Consider the following 18592-nt stretch of genomic DNA (forward strand, 5'->3'; position numbering starts at 1 on the left):
GGAGGGAGGGAGGGGGGTGGGCGGGAAGACATGAAAGAGAAACAAAGAAGAAGAACGGATTGTGGTTAGTATGTTGTTGTTGAGGAAACTTCTAAATGTCATAAACTCTGCGAGCAGAACAAACCGCGTCTGTAGATGATGATAAAGCGTCGTGTTATCAAGCTGCTGCGCCGCCAGACAACGCCAGAAAAAAAAATAAAGTATGTAACTAGGGTTTATTTGTACTGTCGCTCTCTAGACGTGCACCTAGAGGCCCTTTTCTTTCTTTCTTCACCAAACAAACACAAGCCTGGTAATTGCGGTCTAGGATTGATTAGATCGCTCTGATGCCGTGTGAACTGCACGAAGTCTAAGCCGTTACTGCTCGCATTCAACTCCGCGCTTCGCCTGAATTCAGCGATTATTGTCGTGCATTTCTCATCCTGCCGCCGCTGGCTGCGGAGGGATGAGCGAGGAGAGATCTGCTCTATGTTGCCCCCCCCGTCTTGTCTTCGCAGGGGCCAAGAGAAAAAAAAAGCCCCTCACAGCTGTGCTCCAACACTCGAACCTGCCAGGGATTCAAGCCCAAGGGCCAGGTGCAGCTGACTAAAGCTTTTAAACATAAAGCTTCTCTTCAGCGGAGCCAGAGGAGCAGACTGTGGGTCAGAGACCGCAGGGAGAATCATTTCTGAGGTTACACTAATTAAACACTATCAGAATCCCGACTTCAGTCTGGCTGCTGCGGGATAATAGAGGCTGGATTAAGTGTTAAGGTGAGACTGATACAGAGTTTAGCCTCTATTAAAAATCAGATACCGGCTGTCTTCCGTGTAGAACATAGTTACCAGCAGTTAATTTAATAAAAATGTGAAAATGTAATTAGCCATTTTTCACAAAGTAATCTAAGCTCAAAGGTCCAACTCGCTTAGCTTCTGAAGCTTTCAACTGCATCTCATAGTTTTCTTTCTTGTTTTTCTCCTTTTAAAATATTAAAGCGCACCTTCAAAGAAATGGTCAAAATTCAGGCAAATGAGACGGAGACCTTCTGAGTTTTAGTCTGGATCAAAATAAAAAAAAAAAATACTGACCAACTGACCTCCAGCTTGACCAACGCAGGCTTTCAGTTGAAATTTCTGAGTCTAAAGCCAAGATGAAAAGAAATAACCTCGATGACGTCATCGGGGTTATTTCTTTCAAACCAGAGCCACAGACGACATTATACAACTGTGTTCAGAGTCTGAGTATTACTCCCCATGACAAGGAAACCGAAACGTGTAAAATCAATGCAGTGCCTTTAATTCTGCTCCAATTCAGAATCCCAGTGTATATTGGACTTTTGCTAATTAGTTAATTCAAGCTTAATATTGTATCCCTTCAGTTTAAATCACGTATGTTTTCCCTTTTCATCACGATGAATACTGGAAACTACCTGACATGAGCAACCATTGGAAAAGCAGTGTCCTGCCCGTCTCTCCACTGTGGTATCTGGGTCGGCGCTGCTGACATGTTGTCAGAGGTGTCAGCCCCCCCGCAGAGACAGAAATCATTATCATCACCACTGCCTCCCTCCCTATCTGTCTGTCTCTGTCTGTCTCTCTTTGCCTCTAGCAGCGTGTTGCCCTCAGTTGATGGAGCGGCAGTCCCACTGCTGACTCATAACTCTGGAGGGGGGGGGGGGGGGGGGCAGCATGGCCCAGTAAGTCAAGGTGGCACTGCAGTGGTAGCATCCTGCCAGTCAGGAAGCTCAGAAACACTCATGAGCTCTTGGGAGGAAAAAAAACAAACAAAAAAAAAAGACTCTCACAGGGAGAAAAAAAGAAAAAGTTAGAAGGAGACAAACATGAAGGACACCAACTTTAAGAACTGGCCTCTTTTTCTGCCAAAAATTCATAAACAATCAGGCTATGAGTTAAAAATGGAACATTTTTCTGTGAGAGAGACAGAAGATCGTTGAGCAAAACAATGGGCCCAGATATTATTGCCGATGCTCTCTTTCCTTGAGTGGTGCTCCATCACCGTGATGAATAGGGGCTCCTCTTTGTCAATCATGTGCTTTAGTGGAGCAGGTATTTATTTCTATGTTTTCACTGTCTACCTCTCTCTCTCTCTCTCTCTCTCTCGCCCGGTGACTGATGAGCCCTGTCACAGGGAGGAACACCCAGTCTGTAGCCACCGGAGATGACTGCCCGAGGCACTTATGACACAACAATCGTGTGACAGAAAAACCCCAATAACTGGTATTTTGAAATACAAAAGAAAGAAATTTAGTTTTTAAATTTGGCCAGGATGCACCAATCCAATGTTTTTCTCTCCTGGTACCTCACCTCCGTCGACACACGCCAGCATTCTCGGCGTATCAGATGAGTGTATCCATAAACATGTACTCATGTATGACTGCTCTTCCTTTCTACCTTTTATATAGGTGATCTAAAGGTGCGACGCTCCCGTCTCGAACGGGTATAAAAAAGGCGCCACAGTTTATTTGTCAAATGTCATTCAGTCAATCGAGTTTTTAGCACCGCAGCCTCAGGTTAGCTTACATAAAAATGATCCCAAGACGAGTTGAGGTATCTGGCAACTGGTAGGAAATTAAAGTCAGATCAATTATTCCCTGAATCCTCATTATATTCTGAGCATTTTCCTTTTCAGTGGTAATTTTAGCAATTGGAGTTACAATAGCGCCTCAGCACTGGTCCTGTTACCACTGCCACTCTCCACAGTGAGAAATAAGAATTAAGAAATTTGCCGTTATTAGACAGTACTTTATCGATTTCTTTTTTTGCACATTCTGTTTTTCCACCTGGCGCTCTCCCACACATCTGTCGGCGCTCGGCGGTGCAGGGGGGACTTTCAGTTTTAAGCATCTGATAAACAGGTCTCGTTATCCCGAGGTGTTATTTTGCATTTCATTTTGCTCTAATGCCCTTCACGTGTGAGTTGCTTCCATCCACTCGTGCGGTGCAGACGCCACAAGGTAGATTCTTTTCCGTCTAAATATGAGTGTGAAGTCAGGTGCGGTGCCGTTACAAATGGGCGCTCCCATCTGTCTCGGTTGAGGATTGGATGCAGATTAAAAAAAAAAATCTAAGAAAACTGTCCTTGTGTACAGGTTTGCTTTAGACGCAGTGTTCAGGGAAATTAATGTTGAAAGGAACAGCGATGGTCATCGTCAGAACTGTTTTGAGCTAATCTTTAAAACACAACTCCCTCGGCCCGAGATATTTGTCTTTATAGATATCAGAGTCGTATACTACTATTGATTCAGCGACTTGCTTTAACAATGTCCCGTGAGACTGGAGTCAATGCATTGTCCTGTGACAAGACAATGCAAGAAGGAGACAGTTGTTGAATCCTGCTGCGAATGCTCCACTGTGAATAGGAGATGGGGGGGGGGGGGAACAATAGAAATCGATAGCTCTTCAAAATGAGGAAGGTATGACGGAAGGCTGTAATCATAAAAGGGTGCAGCGGAAGTCATTGTGCTTTCAAAAGGCTCAGGGAGGAACAATTAAGGGTAGATAAGCTATTCTCTCCGCTATCGTTTCCCACCGCCATTTCCCATGACAGACTTTTCAATAATACGGTTTCCCTGCATCGCGCTCCTATCTGTTTAATGGTCAGCCCTCACGAGAATTACTCAGAGATATGTGATCGCTTTCGTAACAGAGTTGGCTGCACACATTTCTCTGTATCTCTCGAGCATTTCACGACACTCTCTCCATCGTGCCCCCCCTCCGAGCTCTCTCTCACTATCTCTTCCTAAATGGGAGTGTACTGATGCGCTAATGAGCGAAGACAAAGCAAGCAGCATATGGTGATGATAATGAGATGAACAATGTTTGGAAAACAAGGCCATATATAAGACGGAGGATGTGACACATTGCTTTGGAGCAGACAGACAGTGTTGTGTGCTGAATGCCGTACAGCAGCCTTACGGCTAAGCCACATAAGATAGTTTATTCATGGCCATGCACACAAGTCCTTAAGGCGCCGTTTCTGGGCAAAGAAACGGATGCTGGTGCCAGTGACATGGCTTTAAAATAATAAAATCCTTTATCATATTGCACATGCCTGGATTCTCACTTTGTAGCTCTGAAACTTATTGTGTTACTGAACAGTCCTGATGAACTCAGGTGACCTTTCAATGACACCACCCGTCATATTCTAAATGTGTTTCCAAACCAGTGGTTATTTACCACTATTAACTACATAAAAGTGGATTTTGCCACAATATTTTTTAGGCAACTGAACTGTCGCTGGTTTACTTAAGTTTGCATTCACACTACTAGTGGCAGTAGCTGGGCATTTTAACCGTTTAGTCATTACCTTTAATCATTTCAACAATTTATCAATGCCTTTTAGCTAACCATTTCAACTGCTTATCTATTTTAACTTTTCACTTTTAGCAGTTTCACCATTTATCCAAAACTGTTTATTCATGTCTTTTAGCTAACTATTGATGCATTATTTTTAGCTAATTATTTCAACCTTTATTCATCATTAATAGCTATTTCAACCACATGATTTCAAGCTAACTGTTTAGACTTGCTTCTATTTTTTCCTAATTACTTGAACTGCTCCTCAGTCTTTCCACACATCGCCTGGTCTCCGCAGCCGCTGGGATACGAGTAGCCCTGGTTGGGAATCGCTGATCTAAACGCTACTCTGTGACTTTTGAAGCACCTCTGAAAGCTGTGAGTTGTTTGCTTGACTCTCATAAAGCTGGCCCTCTTTCAAAGTGTAAGCTTCGGTATCAAATAGTTTCTATCTGTGAGGTTTTTGGCCCTTTCACTTCAAACTTCCCACCCATTGCTGACAGCGCCAGCAGGTAGCAAGACCCGTGGAGCCTCGGACATCTGTTCTTGTTTCGCTCTCTGTCTCTGCAGTAACTCTTGCTCGCAAACTTTCTCAATTATATATCACAAGCATATGAATTTTCTTCCCCGTGCCCACCAATCACATACATCTGACCCGTTCACTTCAAGGCCCAAACACGCCGTCCTCGCTCAAGCCTCCACATGAACTCAACCGCCTCACAGCCCTTCACACAGAGGGGATTTTACACTCGGCTCCTGGCCGTGGTCAATGAGGCCTCTCCTCACTATGTGGACTATGCGTATCCTCGCTGTCCTCCATGCTGCAGGAGAGTGATATCGACCGAAGGGATGAGGTCAAGACAGAAGTGACGCTTCTTATGTAGTGTAAACAGACAGGGGCACAAATAAAGAGGAGGCTCTCGACTCCCGCCTCACACAGGCTCACACATAACCTGCTTACCATTTTTCAGTGTGACTAAATATGCATATGCAGAAAAACAGAGGACCCCACACACTCCTACTGACACACAAGTACGTGTGTACACTGTCATATACAGCTCTTTACAGCTTCACAATAAATACAGGAGACTTTAGAAAAAATGCTTTTTCTAGTCATAGCTTTCATGTAACTGTTCTGAACTTATATCATGTAGATATTTATTTACTCTTGCTCCAATTTTCACAGAACATGCAGCAGCTTTGGACGACTGCGCATGTCGCATCTCTGGTTTTCAGGCTCTATTCACACAGGTTTTCATCGCAGACTTCTGTGTCAACAATCTATTCAATGTCAAAATGCCTTGCTCGGTTATACCAAAAGATGACTCATAAATTAGCTTTTTCACCAAACTAGAACAAGTCTTTCTATAAAACATGCATGCTTTTTTTTTTTTTGACAATGCCTGACAAAGCTGTTAGGATGTGACCTAGAACAAGCTCAGAGGAGGCAAGCAGACACGTGAAGAATAAGTGGAGAGCGATGAACAGACAGACCGACAGAGCAGCAGGCAACATAACATAGGTTGCATAACAATGACTTTTTCAGTACAGTACAGCCGGCCTGCCTGTTGATATGTGGGCGCGGGTGACTGCGGGACAATGCGAACTCGCCGTGTGCTGCAGAGCAAATACTACACGAGAGAATACTGTTGCCATGACAGGAGAGAGGAAGAGAGAGATGGAGAGGGTTGGGTAATGACAGAGAGGCAGTTTTGCAGCTGAAGGAAAAGAAGAGGGTTTATCCATTTGCAGAGTGAGGAGAAAGAGGGAATAATAGATGAGTCAGCTGCTTACAATTTTCAGCGCCGAATCAAACAAGCAGTGAAATTACACTGTACAGCCAGTAGCAATGGAGCCGGGCCAAGCATGAGATAGAAGCACTCCTACATACATGTGCTCTGGCTCTCTCTTGATGTCTCCGTCTCTCTTTGTTTTTTCTTCTTCATTTTCTCTTGCACACACACAACTATACACTGTACACATCAAGGGACAGAGTTGAATGTGTTGTCTACCTCTACCCCCCCACCCCTCCCCTACCACCCTTCGGTGTGTAGCAGAAGAAAATATATTCTTGTCTGGGACATGAGAAAAGCACAGATATGGTTCCACCCCAGGAGGATTGCCTCTTGGCTCCACGCTGGATGACTGGCTTCTCACGGGGGGGGGGGGGGACGACGACACGGTGCGACTTTGAAATCACTCAGTGTTTTGGTGCTGCACGGCTTTGCCTCTGCAGTCTTATGTTGTGCACACTCATGTTTGTGCATCGCTGACTGCACTGTCTGTTACCTGGTGGTCATAAGCTCATCATCCGCACGCTGTCTCATCAGTGCAGTCGCACTGACACTGTAATCCTGACGTCCCCCTGCACCTTTGCCCCGCAGCGCCAGTTCATGTAAATGTTGAAAATAAGGTTCAAACGGTGGCATACAGACCAAATGCAATTCTTCCACCTCGACAAACCCTTAAGCAGTCCTCTTCGAATGCTTCATGTAAATAAATGCCCAGTTTCCTCCTGTCAGTGACTGATGTAACACAGCGATGATTCACTCTTAAGCCAATTTACTGCCACTTTTACAACATACTTCTGCAGACAGCCGGCGTTGTGAGTGGTTTATTTTGAAAATAAAAAATAAAATAAATGGTACACAGGAAGTGATAAATCTTTCATATTGGTCAGCAGTAATCTCGCACAGCCAGACGTCCATCTTGTCAAGCCCACGGAGGTCTGAGGAAAAATCATAATAAGTGACCTTTAGAAATCGTTTGGCACCTATTCAACTGACTGTGAGATGGAAAACACCCACCGATGGAAACTGTGGAACTGGACGGATTAGATCATCACTGAGGACTGTGGATCCCACACCTCGCTGGGAAAATACAATACAAAACATTTCTTTCACGTCAGTTTCCTGTGTGTGTTTTCTGACATGGCATTAATTGAAAATGACTCGCACTCAGCCAGCACTAAATATAACCCTAACACTTCTGAATTAGCGTGGCAGTTTTGTTGAAATGAATCAGTGGGCTTTACAATCGAGGCTTTGTTTTTCCCACCTTTCCAATGCAGCTAAAAATGCACAGATATGATAACCCCTCATTGGCTACGAGCAAGTTCACTGTTGTGTTATATGATTTCTGACTCTTTCTACTATAACTAGTCTTTGAAGTTGAATTTCCGTTTAGCTATGCAAGAATGAAGCAATAGTAACAGTGGCTGGTTTAAAATAACCAGCTAGTAAAAGCTAACAGCCAGCGTACCATCATTACAGACGTGAGCTTGTTATTGATCGTGAGATTGAATCATTCAAACATGTTTTTTAAAGGCTGATAATATCTCCTACACAAGGTGCTGGTTGTAGTTACTGTACTGTAAGAACTGCAGATTATGTAACCAGCCTCTGTCTGTTCATTTGTTTGTCACAAACACACACACTGTCCGCCAGACTGTCCACCAGGTTTTTAAAACACATTTGGCAACATGAAATTTCACTCCATCAATTTTCACATTGATATAAGTACAATGTGTAGAGATCTATTGATTTTGATGACCTCATGACCTTTCACCCAGCACTTTATGCAGCTGTCAGCTATCCAGGACTGCTTGGCTGTGACAGCACTAAAGAACTGAGGTGATTAGACTTCGGTGGAGGTTTCTGTTGAGCTCTACTGAGCAATTTTTATGTCAGATTCCTTCTGTTTCTTTCCTAATTTAATTTTTTAACTCATCTGATTTTTTTCTTTTAAATTATTGATTTAGTATCCAATTTATTTTCCTTTCTTTTCTCAGACGTGACGTTAGAGGATCAGTTTGTTTTGGTTCAGACGGGTGCCACACTGTTGCCATAGCGGCAATGCCCCCCCCCCGTCCTCCAGACAGGGCATCCTGGTGACAGCTGTCCGTCGTCCTGACGAATGGGTTCATACGGTGATGATGTCATCCAGAGTGCCATGTTTGTTTTGACCCTGAGCCGCGGAGTGTGTGTGTGTGTGTGTGTGTGTGTGTGTGTGTGTGTGTGTGTGAGATCTTTTTCACTTTGATAAAAACGTAGTGAGGAGAGGGTTTTGACTGAGATCAGATTAAAGTAGGAGAGTAGAACAAGAGGATTGAAGTAGTATAATAATTGGATTTTTCTTTATTCAACCTCTCAAGACTGTATGAGGCAAGGTGGGCGATTATCCATATTTTGGCTCAAATTCTCGTCACGCTTGTCAAGCTGCTGAGCATGTTTATGAAGCTTAAATAATCATAGTACTTTGTAAGCAAACAGGAGCGAGGAGAAGAGATTGCAGACTGTTTTCCAGAGTCAATACCGGAGACGGCTACAGGGGACTGTTACTGTGATTCAAGGAGAGAAGCATTACACTGTTTTAAATCTTGTCTTGGATCTTAGAAGCAATGGATGTGAACTGACCAGAAAAATGCTTCTCAAGAGACAATTAGCAGCGTCATCATCATCATCATCATCATCATCATCATCATCACACTTATGTCTCTCAAACACTTGATCTCTACAAAGGTATGGATTAAACAAACAAGAGCTTTAGAGGTACCGGTGGATGAATGCTGTTACCTTTGAACAGAGCCATGCTAGCCGTTTCCCCATCTCCTGTCTTTATGCTACGCTAAGCTAAGCTAAGTTAAGCTAACTGTCTCTTCTCGCTGTAGCCTCATGTTTACAGTGCAGACATGAAAGTGGCCTGCGTCTCCTCATCTGACCCTCCGTCACGCAGGGAATAAGTGTAATTCCCCAAATGTCGCACTATTGCTTAAGACCAAATGCACCGTGGTTGTAACCAGATGTTTATTTGTGGCTCAGTGAGACAGTGATTTGATTTGCCAGCTTGTCACAGCCAACAGCCATCCAACTTGGCGGAGCAGATGTGCCCGGTTTAATGCGTCGTGTCTGCGGCGTCTGACGACTGAACTCTGTCTCACCAGTGGGTTTATTCATTAACAGCATAAGGATCGTTTGCATACAGTGATAATTATTATATTATAAAATACAGATGTGAGGTAGTTTCCTCTTCATCTGTAAATCGTGGGGATGGGGTGACTGTTCACGGACTCGCTGCTTGTGCTCAAGACCACAGTTTGGCGTATGAAAGATAAAGCAGTGGACTGGCTTTCGTCGTCACTAGACTGAATGTTTTTCTTTTGAGAAATTCTATTAAACTCACGAGAGAGACGGGGTTTCGGCATCATAATGGGTCAATGCCTTCAGCTCCATTTCCTCCTTATTCCTTCTACCCATGATTGTCTTTTCTCCTCTCTACCCTCCACAGCGTACGCCCGATGCCCCCCCCCTCACTCACTCGGCCTCAGTTTCAATTTACTTAAATTCATGTAGCCGACAGTGAGTCAGTACATCACAAAGTGTTTACCCAAGTAGTGCATCAAGAGAGACACTGTTCGAGTGGCATTCAAATCCAATAAAATGGTCGGGAAAAAAAAAAAAAAACATTTTCAAGATTGCGTTTTCCAGTCATCCAATTTCCATTTTTTTCTCCAGTTGTCCATATGAACTTACATCACATGTCTTTGTCTTTCACTTTTCACCGAGCACCATGGGACATTTCATCACATCGGGGAATCTTGTCTCTTATTCTTTCTTCTACACGGCCTTCTCACTCTGATGCTCTTTTTAATTGTCTCTACTCCCTGTCTACCTTGTCAGTCAGTGTGTGTGTGTGTGTGTGTGGTTTGAGTCAGTGCCAGGACTAAGTGATTAATTAGTAACAACACAACTTGCTTTGCCTTGACAGTTGAGCTGTGGAGGTTTACGGCCTTTGAGCGCACCTCGCGGCTCAACAACGCACCGCTGAGATGAAAACAGGGAGAAAATGGTGGAGGAAATCAATATTGTCGGGCTGCGGTCACACAACTTCCTCTTCTGTTTGCTGCGGAGCAACAAAAGGCCATCTGTTTGAGCACCTACTGTTTAAGAGGACAAAGGAGGAGGAGGAGAGGGAGAGTTTGTATTTATAGGACTGTGTTGAGATTGTCCATCTTTTATTGTGCGTCTGTCTTCTTTTCTTTTGCTTTCCGTGTTCATGATTTTGTCTCTGTGCTTCACATACTTCCTGTATTTCTCCACCGGTCATTGTTTATGCGTCTTCATCCTCCTCCCTATTTCACTCTTAACCTTTTCCCCTCTCTCGTAAATTTTACTTTACTTTTTCAAATTATCAAGTGGCAGTACTCGGGCTTTTAGCAGAATGTATTCACTTAGCAAGGATACCTTTGCCTTCAGTAACAGGAATTTGCAATTATCTGTCGGGGTCCAGTGCGGCGAGAGAACAATGCTGGAGAAAGCGTCCTCTGAATTCCCACACATATCTTAAGGACGAGGCCGAGCTGTAAAAGTCGGACTGTGCAGTTCTGCTAGAGAGCAGTTCCCCGCCGCTCTCGCGCATCGCTGTGGAGCTGCTGGCGCCGCCCTTCATTTCCATCTCTACATTCGCAGACGTGTTATCCTGCCGTCTGGTGTGTGGAGGACAGCTGATCCATTCACTAATCAATTATGACCGTGGCTGAGAAGGCTACTTTTGAAATGCACTGGGGTGTGGACGACTGATGATTACCTGCTAATCACAATCAGAACATAAAGCCGACTGCACTATTGCTGTAAATCAAAATCAAAAACAAGTTTTACTAATGACTCAGTTCAGAGACAGCAATTTAAAGCCAATAGATTTCTGGCTGTTGGTGCTGCAATGATTTTGGAGCACAGATTCATACGTGTTACTTCCTCCTATAATAAAAAAAAGAGACTTTAATCCATTTAAAGCCCCAAAAGGCAAATTCACATACTAATAGAGTAAAAGTGTAAAGATGTATCTCACTCAACTGTATCAGTGATTCCTACTCAGGGCCAGTGTTGGGGAAACTGTTTTGCACACTCTATGTAACTTAATGTAAATTAATTAGCTGTAATAAAATGATCAAATTGACAATTTACATCTGATACAAAATTAGAACATATAAGTATAAGACAAGAGAAAGAAATATGCCTACTTCTTCACAGGTCATCACAGGTCAATAGAAAAAAACATTTCTTTCCTTTTGAGGCCCGAAATAGTTTGTACTTTCAGTGGTTAACTACATTTAAAAAAAAAGGTATTTTAACTAGTTGAATATGCACCTTAAATATATAATAACTTGATATTGAAATACATATGCACATCATGAGTGCATCAAAACAAGGAAGCAGTCTGAACAGTTAGCGAAAAATAAATGATAAGAAAATTGACAGTAGTGTAGTAAACTGTAGTAAACATTTCCCCCCAATTACTTTTCATGCTGAAACTAAAACTGAAAACTATGTCCAAGAACAATTGTCCCCAAAACAGCAGCAGGCTGAAGAGGCTGAATGTGACTGATTATTCTGTCGTGCTGCTGCAGCAGTAATAACCTCAGGTCAGCACTATAAAAGTCCCATAGAACTACTGTTAAGAGGATATGCTGAAAAACAAAGGATCAAATTCTGCTTGTTTGGCATTTAGTTTTTTCTACCTCGAAGTTGAAGTTTTAAAAAGGAGCTATTTGTAAGTTTTACCATGACAGCTATTTAGTTACCAGTCAGCATCAAACTTAATTCCTTTACTCACCAACAGCTGTGATCCAGAGGTGGAAAGCAACATCAACGTTAACTCTTGTCTCCATCGCGTCTTTTCTTCTAATGAAGTTAGCACGCTAACCAGCTAGCCCTGGCCCCGTCTCATCACTTTCCATTAGTGACTCACTGTAGCTGTATTATAACGTCATCTTGTAAACTCAACAATGGCCGAAGCTCTTGTCGAGTGACAAAGACACAGTTGGGCTTTTAAACTTCAAACTTCCTTTATGGTGAAAAATCCTGGTAATAAGATTTTTCGACTGAGCTCTCACTACAGACACAGTTTAGAGGATATGTAGGATATGTCTATAAAGCACCTCGGATAGTGACGACTGACACCATTTACTTCCATATTTAGGTTGATAAGTCAAATGTACATAAAAAAAACATAAAAAATGAGCTCAGTAATATTCATAATATTTGTATTCAGGGACAAGAGAATTTCAGCTCTAATGATGACACTAATGTACTGGCATGCACGGTGAATGTATTGGTAAAATCTCATGTAATACTCAGCAGATGCAGCTAATCAGTGTACATACTGTATACACACTGGATCCTGTCCAAGTGTGTATTAGGCAGCATGGCGTACAATAGGCTGCAGCTGTAGAAAGATGGCAAGAGTTCATTCGCTGATGGCAATGAATAAATGTTCACGTGTTCATGCGTGTGGACGGATTCTACCGCAGCAGATAATAATACAGTATTAAACACAGGTGGTTATGTGAGTGGGTGCTGGAAAGTGTGAACGAGAGGTATTACCGTCGACACTCAACCTGATTTGTAACCTCGTCCTGTCGCATGTCCTTGTCCACAGAAGGCGGCCAGATCAACAACAATGTGGGACCGGGCCCGAACATGGGCCAGCAGCACCCTTACCCTGCGCTCAGTCAGCTGGCTCACGTCTACGAACAGCAGCATCATCAACAGCAGCAGCAGCAGCATCAGCAGCAGCAGCAACAACAGCAGCAGCAAAACAAGGATCTCAACAAGTACGCCTCCCTGAAGGCTGTGGGTGAGTATCTGTCAAGCTTCTTATTATCTTATCATCTTTAAAGTTTCACACGAGGAATAACAGAAAACACTTTTTACAGTTTGAGAGCGGCAGCGTACTTGATGTTGTGCAACTGATTTTTTTACGAGCTGTTGCCGCTGGCTGTGACTACAGCGGCGTGCGGAGAGGGTGCATCGTCGTCACAGCGAGTCTCGGGGCTTCCCCCCTTTTCTTGTTAGCGGAGTCACGATCGGATGTATCCAGAGTCGGCAGTGAGAACTTCTTGATCTTGAGAAATGGAGAACGGGGGTTGTGATTTATTCATTACTTGCCTTTTATTTTTTAAATAGTTTTCTAAGGGAGTGTATCAAACATTATTGGGGGGGGCTGAACCTCATATTTAACTTTTTTTTATTGGCATTAAGCCCCATCCATAACTATAACTAACTATAAAGTTCCACATCTACTGTTCTATTATAGTCACTTTAATTATGAATTTCTTGTCCATGTCACACAAAAAGCTTTTTTTTTTGAGTACATCTCTCATGAAACAGATGAACTAAATTATTCATCTGGGGGAAGAAAAAACTAACGATCATCCCCTCCCTCCCTTCAGCAGAAATTAAAAATACATAACCCTCCCTCTTTTTCCTCACACCACCGCCCCTCCCTAATAATTTACGTACGGTCCCTAAACGTTTTGCCATCCAAACACACAGAGGGCAGCAGATGATTTTTTTCCCCAGAGGTCTCCAGGAATGATGCATGTAAGCAGTCTACAGCAGTCCCGTGGGCTGATTTGACAGGTGTTATTGATTAAGCGAACTGGAGCCAGTGTAAAACAGAAACAGCCTGCTTATCAAGCTGTTTGACAGCTTAATGCATGCCACCGAATTCAATGAGGTCATTTGCCAGTGCAGCTGATTTGAATTCGCCTCACCATGCCCGTATGCTATTGGCAGCGGCATCACTATTTCATAACCTGAATTAATTTGAGATTGACTGGTGAATTTTTCAGCGTGTGCGTCTTGGTGGCTTGTTTATGCTGGAAAGGTGCGGCGCCCTCACTTGACTCAGAACGCAGCCCACTCACACCACATATTAACTACAAATACAGCCACGAGATGCCATTAGTCTGCATTTGTGCCCTTTATTAGAATAATAATCAGACGGATCTCGTCTATGAAAAGTCTGCTTGCCCAACAGCAGAAAAGTAAAATATATGATTCAGCCGACAAATATAGGTGTGATCGTCCTCTGTAACCGGCCCCTAACTCACCGGTGGGCATGTTACAGTAATAGATTGCGCTTTATTTATGCTGCTTAGTGCCCCGGGAAGCGAGAGGATGTTGTGCAATCATGGTAGCAGTGTAACTGCCAGCAAAATTGAAAACAGACACACAGATGAATAATAAGTGACAGTGGACACATCAGCTTTTAACCTTAAAAAGGAAAGCCACCCAACAAAAGAACATCAACGAAGACGTCGATTAACACAGTCACCCTGGACCCGGGACTCTTTGTTGTTTGCTGGTGTATTTTTAGAACTCCCTGAGAACTGGCCAGTATTTTGAGCAGAGCTACAACTGTGTCTGATTGCAGAAAATTGTCCAGTTACCTGAAATGCCAGCAGAGGATGTTCTTGGTCTCAGACTCATGAAGGCTGGAGAAAAAAGGGATTATTTCCCAGCACAAAACATTTCCGAGCCGTATTCGGCAAAAGAGAGGAGGAATCACTGATAGGAGAGGCAGAGATGCCAATTTGTTCACCGGAGAGGAGATTGGACAGATCAGAGTGGCGGTGCGGCCAAGAGACACGCTGCAATTTGAGTAAGTGATGCAACCGCACTGGTTCTCAACTGGAAAAACTACAAACTCTCTGATGTCGGGCTGCTGCTTTCCTTTCATCTCACCGCACATAACACCAACAGATGGAAGCAGCACAAGCTCTTGGGACTCAGTGTGGCATTTTGGGAAATATGGGAAAATCTCTTACTGGTTGATGATGATGAAAAAAGGAAATTCGAGCTAAATTACTCAAATTTTTTAACTACTACAAATTGAAAATGTACTCTATACACGATCAGTATTCAAAGATGACTTATATTTTGATGCTTTGTTTTCATGCTTTAAAAATGATTATATATATATAATCCAAATCAGGAAACATATTATACGTACAGAAAACTTTTACAAAACTTCCAGTCAACTATGGTCGGAATATAATGGGAAAAATAATTCCCTTTCTCTCCTGTTTTCTGTTTGACGACCTTCATCAAGCTAAATAACTGGCAGTTATGTTTCACACTGCACTTCAGCGGACTGATACTGGAGTTAAGAGCCTGAAACTACTGCCCCCCCCTTCTTCACACTTTTGGAATCAAGAGTTTTGAGAATTGAGAATCGATCCTGAAGGGAATCATGACATCGGCATTTCGTTTTCTTTTTCTTTTAGATCCCCGGAAAGCCGCTGTATTGTGACAGTGGCTACTCCTCCTGGGGTCCTCATTCATTTATAAACAATACGACAATGACGGCAGACGCGTCAATACACATCCATATCATACTCGCTCAATAAGACTCGCAATACACAACACAACCCCCTATGACGCACAACTCCAACTCTAAAAGCTAAAACATACAATACCTCTATTTGATTATTTCATTGATAACTGAGAAAAGAAAACTAAATAGAATTTTTTTTAAACATATTTTACTATTTTCTAACATCAAGAAACTTGGTAATGAATTCCATGACGCCCTTAATAATTCCCTGATCACTGTATTAAACTAGTTCTATATGGTGGCAACGACATGGTCTCACCATCGAACTGTGAGCCCTCGATAACAACAAGCTAAATCTGTGAGTGTGAGCTATTTAAAATTCAAATTCCAATGTTTTATTGTTCGCATGAACAAAAGACAGTTTTTCTCACTCCTGAATAACTATCTGATAAAAAATGTTCCCTGTGACTGATTATTATTCTGCACTGACATGTTCTGAAAGAGCGTCTGGCTGGAGAGCATGAAATCAGTCTAAAACGCAGCAGAATGACGGTTGCAAACGGTTGGAAGTAATCTTAAGTGTACACAATTTCAAGTTAATGTGATAAAAAGTGCAAAACTACGAGTATGCTTCAATTACAATGGGGGCAAATGTGAATATTTGGGTTTGAAAAAGACTGAATTGAATCCAGGCAGCAATGTAGAAAACCTATTCAACCCTTTTAGCACACGTCTGTCAATATTCTTCCCTTCCTCCTCTTCAGCTCCCTGTGAAGCCACTTCTTCATGTCTGCTTCTTTATATCTAAAATGGCCCTCGTCCTCCCTTCACCACCTCTCCTGGACCCCCCCCCTCCATTTGCTCCTCTAACCTTTAATGTCTCGGCTCGTTTCTCAGTCCCTCATCATTTCCCTCCTCCAGTCCCTCCCTCTCCACTTCTCTGTCTCCTTCATTTCCTCTCACCTTTTCTATTGCTCCCTCCCACCTCTCCCAACTTCCCATCTTCTCTTCTTCCTCTTTCATATTGTCGCCTTTATCATCTGCCTCCTGCCCTCTCCTCTCTCTCTCTCTCTCCTTTGCATTTCCCATCACCTTTCCCCTTCTTTTTCTCGTCTTCACCTGCTCCGTATCGCTCCTTAAAGAATCACTGGGCTGCTAATCTCAATCCTCCCTTATAGCGGCTCATATCTGATTCCACTTCTGTAATTGAAGGGAGGCAGCCACCCCCCATCGACCCCCACCCCCCCACTTGACTGACAGATTTCCATTCCACAAGTGGTATTCAAAGAGGCACCTATGAAATGATTGGAAACCTGTCCACAGATATAGAGCGCAGCAGCCTGGGATTCCATGAGGCAACCATTACTGTGAGTCCACTGATGGGAGCGTCACTCACAAGCTCTGAGAAATGTTTGTGGGTGTGAAGAAAGAGGAGGGGGAGGGGGGGGGGGGGTAAATGACAGCAAACAAAACCAAAATGCCAGCGGTGGTTTTGAAGTCACCTTTATGTGAGCTCTGTTAATCTTGAGCTGCATAAATGGACTTTTCTTTTCTTTTCTTCTCGTCTGCGACACACTCCGGGGTTTTCACCGCCTGTTGACCCCATGGAATATAGAACCGCGTCTACGATCAACACCATTGTCCCAACTGCCTTTTTTCCTTTCTCTTTAATTGCCTCCGCCGCCGGCCCCGACGGTCTACCGTCCAGCTGATAAAGCCGCACTTCTGTCAATCAATAGCCACCTCCACCGTCTCCCCCCTGTGCATCTATATAAGGTCACTTTATCGAATTCAAACTGAAACCAAGGCGAAAACCAACTAATACATGTCCCTGGATGCAGATGTGTGTATCTCAACCCAGAGGAGGACGCATTCTCCTACAAGTACAAATGACCAATTATGGCCCACGTCTAATACAATCTGCTCTGCTACATCTGACAACCGCCATAAACCCTAAAGAGACGAACTGCATGTTCCTATCTGCCTGTTAATAAATTAGTTTTCCACAGATGGTCTGAAAAGCTGATCCGCAGTAATTGGGGAATGAATTGCAGTTTTCTTTCTTCTTTTTGCATCTTCCTGGCGTCTGAGGGTCGACAGCCACGCTAGGTTTTTACTAAAAAGCAAAAAATGTCAACCTCACGGTGGCGTCCTCAAAGGAGACGTCAGGGGATCACCAGCCGGTAGAATCCATCCTTTGGGTCTCACAAATGTCTTGTTGAAAATTTCATGTCAGTCAACCTAATAGTTGATATTTCAGAGTGGACCAAAATGGTGCATCAACCCGAGAGACCAACATTGTCATTCCCAGAGCCTTCCTTTCGAGGGCGGCTGAAATGTCACATTCCTAAGTGTTTAATAACAAGCAGTTTACACCTGTGGCTCTAATTTTATTTGCTAGTATTTCCAGTAGTTCAACCACTTTGCCTGACATCGCTGTGTTTCCACAGTGGAGGTAGCAGCTGATCCTCTACACAGGAGCAGGTTCAGATTAAATCTCACATCCTGTGCCAACATTGAATAACTATTTTCTTGGAATACAACCATTCAGTTGTAAAGACTTTACATTTTTTCAGAGTGGAAAAGCCTCACAGGCAGAATTTACTTTATCATGAGACAATAAAACTCCAGTGAAGCTCAGACTAATGGATGTTGTTTGCTGGGGTGGCAGCACTATGACGGGGAGATCCACCCACTGATAGTAAATACAAAAAAAAAAATATAAGGAATAAATTCAATCGGATTTTGCAGAAAGATATTGTAAAATGTAAAAAGAAATTCATTGGAGGTTTTCAAGAGGAGAGGGAGCTAATTAGTCGTCCATCACCTGAGCAGAAGACGAGCTGATGGTCTAATAAGAAGCAGATTGACACACTGGTTTAACCCTAATAAAGTCTTTTGTGTTGTTGGTGCTGAGGGACTTCACAGAAGCAGTGCTTGATTTTCTTTGGTGATGCATGATGTGTGTTAGTCTCTGTGGGGTGCTGGCCTTTCTCAGGCAGAGGCATGCAGAGCCCATACTGCGTAACAGCGGTGTTTTCCATTTCCACTCACGTACGCCGCTGGATGTGTGCACCGTTGAGCTGACTGCCGCCGGATTGATTCACCTGTCGCCTGAGCAAGTTTGATCCCCAGGGGCGGTCTAGCGGCAACTCGGCGGGTGAGGCACTGCCCTCTCC

General features: G+C 43.3%; 2 protein-coding genes across 2 annotated transcripts in view; one reads left to right on the forward strand and one right to left on the reverse strand.

The window, feature by feature from the left end:
• Positions 1–18592, reverse strand: part of cpped1 (calcineurin-like phosphoesterase domain containing 1) — a 138712-nt gene that overhangs the window by 48255 nt on the left and 71865 nt on the right. The gene's annotated exons all lie outside the window — the stretch shown is intronic.
• shisa9a (shisa family member 9a) overlaps positions 1–18592 on the forward strand; it is a 42656-nt gene that overhangs the window by 18948 nt on the left and 5116 nt on the right. Inside the window, exon 3 of the mRNA XM_023395539.2 lies at positions 12732–12929. Coding sequence (XP_023251307.1) covers positions 12732–12929 — 198 coding nt within the window. The remainder of the gene's footprint in view (positions 1–12731; positions 12930–18592) is intronic.

This window comes from Seriola lalandi, unplaced genomic scaffold (assembly GCF_002814215.2).
Source record: "Seriola lalandi dorsalis isolate HSWRI2012SDOR001 ecotype SW California unplaced genomic scaffold, Sedor1 jcf7180002054965, whole genome shotgun sequence".
NCBI classification, from domain to species: domain Eukaryota; kingdom Metazoa; phylum Chordata; class Actinopteri; order Carangiformes; family Carangidae; genus Seriola; species Seriola lalandi.